The sequence below is a fragment of the Piliocolobus tephrosceles genome, chromosome 16 (assembly GCF_002776525.5).
Source record: "Piliocolobus tephrosceles isolate RC106 chromosome 16, ASM277652v3, whole genome shotgun sequence".
Lineage (NCBI taxonomy): Eukaryota > Metazoa > Chordata > Mammalia > Primates > Cercopithecidae > Piliocolobus > Piliocolobus tephrosceles.
Genome location: NC_045449.1, coordinates 72,238,864 through 72,250,185, shown reverse-complemented (window position 1 = coordinate 72,250,185; position 11,322 = coordinate 72,238,864). Strand labels below are relative to the sequence as shown.

General features: G+C 51.7%; 1 protein-coding gene across 1 annotated transcript in view; it reads left to right on the top strand.

The window, feature by feature from the left end:
* Positions 1-11,322, top strand: part of DNAH17 (dynein axonemal heavy chain 17) — a 152,157-nt gene that overhangs the window by 98,387 nt on the left and 42,448 nt on the right. Inside the window, exons 46-49 of the mRNA XM_026455920.1 lie at positions 524-688; positions 889-1,080; positions 7,439-7,705; positions 9,505-9,666. Coding sequence (XP_026311705.1) covers positions 524-688; positions 889-1,080; positions 7,439-7,705; positions 9,505-9,666 — 786 coding nt within the window. The remainder of the gene's footprint in view (positions 1-523; positions 689-888; positions 1,081-7,438; positions 7,706-9,504; positions 9,667-11,322) is intronic.

Below are 11,322 nucleotides of genomic sequence, written 5' to 3'. Positions count from 1 at the left end.
AGGGTTCACACGATAATTCCAGCACGTGGCTGTGGATCCGAGGGTTCACGCGATAATTCCAGCACGTGACCATGGATCCGAGGGTTCACACAATAATTCCAGCACGTGGCTGTGGATCTGAGGGTTCCACGCGACAATTCCAGCATGTGACTGTGGATCCAAGTGAGGAAGAATTGACCGCTCAGTAGATCAGGGTGTGATCACCTCCCTCTGTCCACTTGGGGTGGAGAAAGGCCCTGCTTGGCTCAGTGTGCCTCGCTGGTGTGTCCCATGTATTCTTGGCAGAATCATTTCTTTGGACTATGAATTCATTCCTGATATGGTGGGGATAGGACCTTCCCACCCTAGGAAGTTTTGCCCCAGTGGTTTGCTGGGCCCACAGCAGCAGGTTTGGGCCCCTGGAGACTTGGCCTGGTACCCCGGCGTGACCTCCTAGTCCACTTTGGCAAAGTACTGAGCTGCTGTTTACTATCTGTGTGGTCGTGGTGGCAAAAACCAGAAGTATCGTCTTTTTTTTCTCTAGGATCTTGGTGATGAACTCTTATTTGCCAAGCCAAATATCTTCTGCCACTTTGCTCAAGGGATTGGCGATCCTAAATACGTTCCTGTAACCGACGTGGCTCCTCTGAACAAGCTCCTCATGGACGTCCTGGACAGCTACAATGAAATTAACGCAGTCATGAATTTGGTGAGCTGGCTGGAGCTGATAGCAAGGGCACAGGACCTGGACAGGGTCACCCTCTCCGGTTGCATTATCAACATCCGAGTGGCATTCTGTGGGGCTCTGTGGCGCGCAGTGCACACCTCAGCGTGTGCAGAGTCTGTGCTGGTGAACAGAGGTGATTCCAGGTGCTACAGGATGTTGCAGGATCTCTCTGGTTTCTGTAGGTGCTGTTTGAGGATGCCGTGGCTCACATCTGCAGGATTAATCGCATCTTGGAGTCTCCCCGGGGGAATGCCCTGCTGGTGGGGGTGGGTGGCAGTGGCAAACAGAGCCTCTCCCGCCTGGCAGCATACATCAGCGGCCTTGACGTGTTTCAAATCACCCTCAAGAAGGGCTACGGGATCCCCGACCTCAAGGTGAGAGCTTACTGTGCAATAAGCTGCCTTTTGGGTTAGGGTCGGGGAGTAAAGAAAAACTTCACTCCCTTTTCCAAAATGAAGCCAGCCAGCATAAGGAGTCAGAGCATCACCAATAGCCCTTATTTAAAGGATCTTTATCTTAGAAACAGAGGCCAGAAAACCTTCCGGCCAGTGTGCGTGCCCATGTGACTGAGGTGAAGTGTGTGAAAACTTCCGGCCCGTGTGACTGAGGTGAAGAGTGTGAAACCTTCCGGCCCGTGGGACTGAGGTGAAAAGTGCGAAACCTTCTGTCCTGTGTGACTCAGGTGAAGAGTGTGAAACCCTCCGACCCGGGGGACTGAGGTGAAGAGTGTGAAACCTTCCATGTGACTGAGGTGAAGAGTATGAAAACTTCCGGCTCATGTGACTGAGGTGAAGAGTGTGAAACCTTCCGGCCCGTGTGACTGAGGTGAAGAGTGAAACCCTCCAACCCGTGTGACTGAGGTGAAGCGTGTGAAACCTTCCTGCCCGTGTGACTGAGGTGAAGCATGTGAAACCTTCCGACCTGTGTGACTGAGGTGAAAAGTGTGAAACCTTCCGGCCCGTGTGACTGAGGTGAAGGGTGTGAAACCTTCTGTCCTGTGTGACTGAGGTGAAGAGTGTGAAACCCTCCAACCCGGGGGACTGAGGTGAAAAGTGTGAAACCCTCCGACCCGGGGGACTGAGGTGAAAAGTGTGAAACCTTCCGGCCTGTGTGACTGAGGTGAAGCGTGTGAAACCTTCCGGCCTGTGTGACTGAGGTGAAGAGTGTGAAACCCTCCGACCCGGGGGACTGAGGTGAAAAGTGTGAAACCTTCCGGCCCGTGTGACTGAGGTGAAGAGTGTGAAACCCTCCGACCCGGGCGACTGAGGTGAAAAGTGTGAAACCTTCCGGCCCGTGTGACTGAGGTGAAGAGTGTGAAACCTTCCGGCCCGTGTGACTGAGGTGAAGAGTGTGTCTATTGACTACTCGATGGACACAAGTCCAGAAAGTCAACCCAGATCACAGAGGCAGAGAGATTGGATTCCTGCCCTTTGTCACTAAATGTCCCAAGTTGTTCCCTATTGTCTGTCCAGATGACAGAATTCAGAGCCGTGACTGGGTTTCTAACTGCATGCCTGAGAGGCTGAATGGCTGCTTTTGGAATGAATGAAATAAACATTAGAGTAAACATAAGATCTCCCATGCCCAAGACACACTGCTGAGGGTCTTTATTGATTTCTTACTCCTGAACATCTGCTCTCCCAGGCAACTGCGTGCCATTAGTTCAGAAGAAATCATCGTGCCTGAGATTGGACCTGAAATTGATTGCACCGTGCTACACAGCCATGCCTTCTCTGTGTCTGTGCTGGGGCCGCTGTTGTGGGGCCAGGACGATGCTAGACCCAAGGGGGAGCCCTAAGGGGACGGTCCCGCAGCACATGGCCCCGAGGCAGTCGCTGGGCTCATGGCTTTAGCAGGCGGACCTGGAGCCAGTGATGCTGGGAGTGGTGGGAGGCATCTGCAGGCAGAGACCCTGGAGGGGCAGTGCAGGCTGTGCCAGGGACAGCCAACCTCTGGGAGAGCCTCCAGTTTCTGACTTGGTGTTTTCTGCCTTCCCAGTGGATTCTACTCCATGTAGAAAGGGACCAGCCTGCTCTTTTTTGAACTCCTCAGATGGGCACTCCCGAACACAGCCCTGCCCTCTGGATCCGTCAGTGGTATATCGTGTGTCATGGGTTCTCAGCATAGCTGATGGAGTTAGTTCACATTGGTGGTATCTGTGGCCACTCAAGTGTCGTTTGAACCTGGAGCCATATAGTTTTACTGAGCTTTCTCTGTTGAAGTCTCTAGTCTATTAACTAAATCATGTTGGGTTACGTTCACGACGGCATCGTTTCCTTGCTCTGCCTCCCTGCGGGGATTTTCTTCCTGATCCTTCATGTTGGGGCTGACCTGGGTGCTCAGCCTCATCCTCAACCTCAGTGGTGCTATTTTATTTGTCGGCATCAGCCACTGCGGCTCTATGATCTGGGCTGTGGAATTTCACTGCCCTTACACGCATCACAAATCAGCTTTGTTATCACTATCATTTCTTAAACCGCTTCTGTGGATTCAGAACTAAGGGCAGAGGTAAACGGGGCTAAACGTTTCTGCATCATATTGGAGAGCCAGACTCCTGAGCCATTCCACATGATTCTTGTTCTAATAGTGCTGTCGTATGTTACCCTATGAGGGTAACATATATGTTTGTGATTATGTGATATAAAGTAGGTCCCAGAAGCTGTGGCACCTGCTGGAGGCTACAGGTGCACAGGAAAGGGGTGGAGAATGGACCCTGGAGGACAGTGTGCTGTGTGAAAAGCCCTGGGCTTGGTCCCAAGAAAACGAGACGCCATCAAGGTGTCTGAGCAGGGGATGGAGCGGGCAGGATGTGGTAGTGTTCTAGGACACGTGAAGGATAGTTTGAAAGCACAGAAACTGCTGTAGCGTGACCTGGGTGGAGATGGGGCACAAGCCCTGTGACCCCACAAAGGCTGAAAACGGGCAGGTGCGACAAGAAGGGAGAATGGAGGAGGGGAAACCAGGGCCAGCGAGGGCTGTGCCTGCCGAGAGGGCGTGCGTGACCTCGGGGGCTCGGCTGGGGTCCAGGATCCGAAACCTTCAGATACTACCCCAGCTACCATCCCCACACCCCACACACAGCCCCCGGGGGCCAGGCAGTGGGGAGTTTTTATTTCTGGGAAACCTTCCCCCCAGCCTGAGTCAGCAGCCAGAGCTGGGCTGTCCCATGAAGAAAGCCTTTCAGCAGAATGAGGGGCCGTGGTCTCAGCAGCTCAGGTACCTCCCACGCCCAGCTTCCTACAAATGAAAGGGGAGGGGTGAGAAGCAGCCATCGGGTGGGGTGGGGGCTTGGTCTCATGTTATTCTCAGGCAGGAGGTCTTGCTGCGCATCTCACACCCCCCACTCCCAAATCCTAACCCTAACTGTCGCAGCCCCACTCCCTAACCCTGACGTCTCACACACCCCCACTCCCAAATCTTGGCTCCACGTCCTGCCTGTCCATTGCCAGCGGCATTGGCTATGGCAAGGAAAGGCGCTGCTGATGTTTTGGCCAGAGAAAGGGAAACCTGTGCCCCTTATTAATGACTGGTCCCTAGACGGGCCTAGATGCAGGTGACGATTGCCGTCCTCGGCTGACAGTGATGATAGCAACGCAGGCAGCTCCAGCTTCAGTAGCACCATGGGGCTCTCGAACAAGATAGGAGAGAGGGTCGGGGAGAACCACCCTCGGGCCAGGCCTGGAGGAGACGCAATACCTGGGGATAAGGCTGTCAGTGCACAGCGGGACACGTGGGGCTGGGAAGTGCAGGGACAGGATGTGGGTAGAGATGTGGGGACCAGACTCAGCAGCATAAGAGGGCAGGAGTGGAGGGGACTGTGCCAGAGAGTGAGCGGGTGAGGTGGAGGCAGGCCGGAATCCAGGGGCAGCCCAGCGGTCACAGTGGGGAGGGTGAGGGCCACTCCACATGGGACAGCGTGGCTGTGAAAGCCAGATGGGCCGGGCGCGGTGGCTCAAGCCTGTAATCCTAAGGCAGGAGGATCACTTGAGCCCAGGTGGTCAAGGCTGCAATAAGCTGTGATCATGCCACTGCTCTCCAGCCTGGGCGACCAAGTGAACCCCTATCTCTAAAAAAGTAAAATCAGGAAAAAAGGAAAAGATTTCTGGTATGGTCCGTCTCCACCCAGTGTCCTTGCTACACTGTGAAATGAGAAGAGTTTTTGACTCAAGGTCATCGCTGGCTCTCACACTACGCCCCTTGCCTCAAGGCAGGGGCCGAGGATGAAGCCATGGCTCAAGTCCCACCTGTGGCCCACCTGCTTTTCCAGGCTCAGAGCCCCTTGCTTTTTCTTAGCTTGTCAAAACATAGATTTGAGGCTGGCTTCTGACTCCGGTCAACTCCCAAAGAGGAGGCCTGGTGAGGTTTCTCTCTGAACAGAGAGACTTCAGTGAGTCAGACTTTCTTCCGAAGAAGGGAGCAGCCATTGGGGTGCCTATATGGACACTTTTAAAGCCTCTTCAGTAAGCACAGAAGCCCGTAGGTCTTGTTTTTTAAATTAAATATTATAGATAAGCAAATCACCAAAATGCTGGAAATACACATCAGTACTTGGATAAACCTGGCAGGCATTTCTGAACATACATATACATGGAAATGGCATATTCAAAAATAACAAGCTATTCCTACTGCTCTGTAACATGCTTAAAAAAAAAAAAAAAAAACTTTTCATTTATTCTTGCAAAATTCCTGTGAAATCATCTTGTCGCCCTGTCCTTAAATCCTGCTCTGGATGACTCTGAAAGGGGGTTGACTGTTAAGGCTCCCAGTCCAAGCCTGTAGTATATTTATTCAGGGCCTCTTGAGGTCTCCATTTAAGATTTTTTTCTTTCCTTTTGCATGTGTGGTAAAATATACATAGTATAAAATTGACCATTTGCACTGTTATTTATTTCTTTTTCTTTGAGATGGAGTCTCACTCTGTTGCCCAGGCTGGAGTACAGTGGCACAATCTCAGCTCACTGCAACCTCCATCTCCTGGGTTCAAGTGAGTCTCATACCTCAGCTTCCCAAGTACCTGGGATTACAGGTGTGCGCCATGACGCGTGGCTAATTGTCGTATTTTTTGTAGAGACAAGGTTTCACCATGTTGGCCAGGTGGTCTTGAACTCCTGACCTCATGTGATCCACCCGCCTCGACCTCCCAAATTGCTGGGATTACAGGCGTGAGCCACTGTGTCCGGCCTGTTTTTTTATTTTTTTTATTTTTATTTTTTTTCCAAGACAAATGGAGTAAGACATTTTCGGCTGGACACAGTGGCTCACACCTATAATCCTGGCACTTTGGGAGGCCGAGGTGGGCAGATCACTTGAGGCCAGGAGTTCAAGACCAGCCTGGCCAACATGGTGAAACCCTGTCTCTACCAAAATTACAAAAAGTAGCCGGGCGTGGTGGCACACGCCTGTAATCCTTTGGGAGGCTGAGGCAGGAGAACTCCTTGAACCTGGGAGGCAGAGGTTGCAGTGAGCCGAGATCGCGACACTGCACTCCAGCCTGGGCAACAGAGCGAGACTCTGTCTCAAAAAAAAGAAAATAAAAGAGTAAGACATTTTCATCACCTTTAATGTCTAGTTTGGTGGCATGAAGCACATTCACGCTGTTGTGTGACCGTCACCACTATCCCTCTCCAGGACCCTTTCATCTTCCCAAACAGAAGCTCTGTCTCCATTAAACAACTCCCCATTCCCCCAGCCCCGCCCCTGGCAATCTCCATTCTTCTTTCTGCCCCTGACTTTGACTACTCTAGGGACCTCATGTAAGTGGAATCACACAGTATTTGTCCTTTCATATCTGGCTTATTTTACTCAGCATCATGTCTTGAAGGTCTGTCCATGCTATAGCACGTGTCAGAATTTCCTCCCTTTTTAAGACTGCGTCATATTCCGTTGCACAGATGGACCAACTGAAACGTTTTATGTACCTGTTCACGCATGGATGGACATTTAGGTTGTCCTGATGGCTGCTGTGAACCTGGCTGTGCTCCGTTCAAGGTTTTGGGCCTCCTGCACCCTTCTTTTTTTCTTTTCCTTGGAGACAAGGTCTTGCTGTGTTGCTCAGGCTGGTCTTGAGCTCCTGGCCTCAGTCAATCCTCCCACCTCGGCTTCCCCAAGCCTTAGAATTACAAGCATGAGCCACCGCACCTGGCCTATGTTTCTTAGAAAGTTGACCCCATGGACTGGGGGCGGTGGCTCACACCTGTAATCTCAGCACTTTGGGAGGCCAAGGTGGGCAGATCATAAGGTCAGGAGATCGAGACCATCCTGGCTAACACAGTGAAACCCCGTCTCTACTAAAAATACAAAAAATTAGCCAGGTGTGGTGGTGGGTGCCTGTAGTCCCAGCTACTTAGGAGGCTGAGGCAGGAGACTGGTGTGAACCTGGGAGGCGGAGCTTGCAGGGAGCTAAGATCACGCCACTGCAGTCCAGCCTGGATGACAGAGCTCTGTCTCAAAAAAAGAAAAAAGAAAAAAGAAAGTTGTCCCCATGGTGGCGTGTGCTGGTAATCCCAGTTACTTGGGAGGCTGAGGCAAGAGAATTGCTTGAACCCAGGAGGCGGAGGTTGCAGTGAGCCGCAACTGCACCATTGCACTCCAGCCTAGGCGACAGAGCAAGACTCCATCTCAAAGAAAAAAAAGAGGTGGCCTCGTGGCCCCATGTTCTGGGTGGTTGTGGAGGAGGTCTTTAATTGAGGATCTTCTTACCAAGGCCCCTAAGCGTGTCCTTGCTCCATCCAGGTCGACCTCGCTGCTCAGTACATAAAGGCTGCCGTGAAGAACATTCCCTCGGTGTTCCTGATGACGGACTCCCAGGTGGCCGAGGAGCAGTTTCTGGTGCTGATCAATGACCTGCTGGCCTCAGGAGAGATTCCTGGGCTGTTTGTGGAGGACGAGGTGGAGAACATCGTCTCCTCCATGCGACCCCAAGTCAAGTCCCTCGGCATGAACGACACTCGGGAAGTATGTTGGAAATTCTTCATCGAAAAAGTGCGCAGACAGCTCAAGGTGGGACTCCCGTCTTCGGCAGGGCCTCAGGAGCCCAGCTTGGCGCCCGTGGCCTACAGAGTTTGGGTTTTTGCTCTGCATAGAGCAGGGGGGACTGATCTTTCATGGGATGTGAAATCCTGTTAGTAGAGTGTGAGGGGTGGGGCTGTCTGATGAACCAGAGCCTGGAGACTTTTTCACATGGGTCTTTAGAGGTATCTTGGGGCCAAAATAAGTGTTTTACAGTCGTCGTTTGGTATCTGAGGAGGTTGGGATTCCAGGACCCCATGGATACCAGAATCCACGGAGGGATGGATGCTCAAGGCCCCGATATAAAACAGTGTCATATTTTTGAACATGCTCCCCTCTACTTTAAATCATCTCTAGATTACTTATAATACCTAATATAATGTAAAATGCTATGTGAATAGTTGTTATATTTTTATTTGTATTATTTTTTATCGTTGTATTATTTTTTTAAAGAAATTTTCGGTCCATGGTTGGTAAAATCCACAGATGTGGACAGACAGCTGACTCTGTGTGGACTGCTCCCCACACACAGCTAGTTTAAGTAGATAAATGCACCTTGCACCTTGACTTTCTCTTTTTTTTTTTTTTATTTGAGATGGAGTTTCATTCATCGCCCAGGCTGGAATGCAATGGTGCAATCTTAGCTCACTGCAACCTCTGCCTCCTGGGTTAAAATGATTCTCCAGCCTCAGCTTCCCAAATAGCTGGGATTATAGGGCCCACCACCACGCCCAGCTAAATTTTGTATTTTTAGTAAAGACGGCATTTCACCATGGTGGCCAGGCTGGTCTAGAACTCCTGACCTCAGGTGATCCACCTGCCCTGGCCTCCCGAAGTGCTGCCTGGCCACACCTTGACTTTCAGCATTGCCTCTAGGGTAAGCAGGCTAAACTCCCCTAGTAGGACAGAGAACCCTTTGGATCTATTGGCCCCGTCCTCTCCAGAGTTCAGTGGTGCTGCCCTTTGCAGGGTGCCAACCCCATAGCTCTCCTGGGCACCTTCTGGCCATTGTTTTCCCCTGCTTGACTCAAACAGAGCAGGGGCCCTCCCTCCCCTCTGCGGGTTATGTAGCCCAATTAGTGAATGTTATCTGTGAGCCAAAGGCGCCCCGATGGGCGCTGCCTGCTCCTGGATCCTCTTTGGTGCCCTGCCAGTGCCAGCTCTGTCCCACACCCTCACGTCATCACGCAGTGAGGGGTGCAAAGTCAGCCAAGCAGTGAGTCACCGCCATGAGTAGCAGCATCTGTGCAACACCTACACCACGAAAGGGGGCCAGAGAGCAAAGGCAGCTGGGAGGCTGAGACCCATGACAAGAGAGGTCCTCATCTAGCCAGAGAGACCCCCAGGCCCGTCTCCACAGCACCTTCTCCAGCTGGGGTCCCAGGGACTCCCTGCCCTTTCTTGGAATTACCCACTATCCCTCAGGGCCCAGCGGGCACCCTTCCTGCTGAACTGAAGGGCTTGGAGTCTGGCCCGTTCTAGGGCCTCATCTGCCCAATATGGGTGCCCGCTCCCCATACCTTCCTTTGCCTGGCCTTTTTTTAGAGAGGTAAGGGCCCCTTCCGGAGGGACTGGGACTGCTAGCGAGAGGCACGAAGCCAGATGAGCATTTATCCACTGCAATGCGGCGGCCGCCCTTCAAACCCAGAACTGGGATTGTGCTCCCCAGACCCTGGGTGGCTGAGCCGGGCAGGGCACGTAGATTTCTAGAAGAGCTTTCTGCAGAGTGATGGATTAGGCCCCAGCACTGCAGTCCCCATGGCCAGGGCATCTTTGTCTCCCACACCCAGGTGATCCTGTGTTTCTCCCCCGTGGGCTCCGTGCTGCGGGTACGAGCCAGAAAATTCCCAGCTGTGGTCAACTGCACGGCCATCGACTGGTTCCATGAGTGGCCGGAAGATGCCCTGGTGTCCGTCAGTGCGCGCTTCCTGGAGGAGACCGAGGGAATTCCGGTGAGTCACTGAGGCCACTTCTGCCAGAGTGCAGAGCCCAGAGGACAAGGACAGGTCCAAGGGCTGGCTCCCTGGGAGAGAAGGGCGCTGGGACTAGGGTGAGCCAAGTGAGGCGTCCACCTTGGGCTCAACGTTTAAGAGGCTGCGAGAAACCTCAGGCATCAAGGTAAGTGAGGTTTTAATGTAATATTTTTGAACATCAAAATTAACACTAAAATAATCATGATGAACAAACCATCAGAATTGTGAACCAAGGTGGGCTGTTGGGTTTTTTTGTTTCGTTGTCCTGCAATCCTGTGCCAGGGAGGCGTGGTTTCCAATCAGCCCCTGTGTGGCCAAGGCTCCAGGGTCAGTTCAGGAGGGCTGAGGACACGCAGCGTGTGGACAGATCGGGCCACTCAGGCTTTCTACCTTGCCTCGAGTGCTGGCTGGAGAGCCTGTATTTGCTGGGATAAGTATACATAAGGGCACACGCCATTGCCTCATGCACCTCAGGGGAAATGACAGGTCTGACATTTTCTTGCAGTCTCTTTTCATTGAAACATGGTGCCCAAGGCCGGGGGTGGTGGCTCACACCTGTAATCCCAGCACTTTGGGAGGCCAAGGTGGGCGGATCACTTGAGGTCAGGAGTTCGAGACCAACCTGGCCAACGTGGTGAAACCCCGTCTCTACCAAAAATATAAAAAATTAGCCAGGTGTGGTGGTGCATGCCTGTAATCCTAGCTACTCCAGAGGCTAAGGCAGGAGAATCGCTTGAACCCGGGAGGCGGAAGTTTCAGTGAGCCGAGATTGTGCCACTGCACTCCAGCCTGGGCGACAGAGCAAGACTCCATCTCAAAAAAAAAAAACAAAAAAACAAAAAAACAATGAAAGATGGTGCCCATGTTCATGGTTTGAGCTCAATGCTTGGCTGGAAATTCCCTGTAAACCCTGGCTCACTTCTGACCAACTCAGTAGCGGGGATGAGCAGCCCTTGGAATAAACCACCCTTTATTACCATCTCTTACTTCTTTTGAACCATATTCAGTTATTAAGTAGGCTAGAATAAACCTGAAACTAGCTTCTCTTTTTCCTAGTTTTTTAAAGATGGGAAAAGAGCCTGCTTGCCAGTAGAGCTTCCATTTATGAGACTGGCCACTCCCAGTAACTCTGCAGCTCAGAGGTGTCCCTTGGAGCATAGATTTGGGTTTCTAGTTCCCAAGGCAGAGACTTCCTAGAAACAGGCATTGGCCCCACCACCAGCACTATATGTGCATCCTGAAATGTGTGTGTTGGATGAAGTCATTACTTCTCAAAATGTCCTGATTTAAAATTAACATTGCTGAGACGGTTTCTGGGGCAAAGCTCCCAGTGCCTGCCTTCAGGTAGGTGGGCAGGCCCAGAGGGCTGGGGAAAGAGGTTCTAAATCCCAGGACCCAGCCTTGGTAATGAACAATAAATATTTGCAGAATTATCTGGGATATGAAAACATATTCTCAGCCTTGTACTTTTTCAGGTAGGCAGGTTTGTGAATGTGTGTGAATGTGTATATATACAGGTATGTGAATACGTGTGCACATGTATATATACAGGTATGTGAATGCGTGTGCACGTATATAGATGCAGGTATGTGAATGCGTGTGCACGTGTATAGATGCAGGTGTGTGAATGCGTGT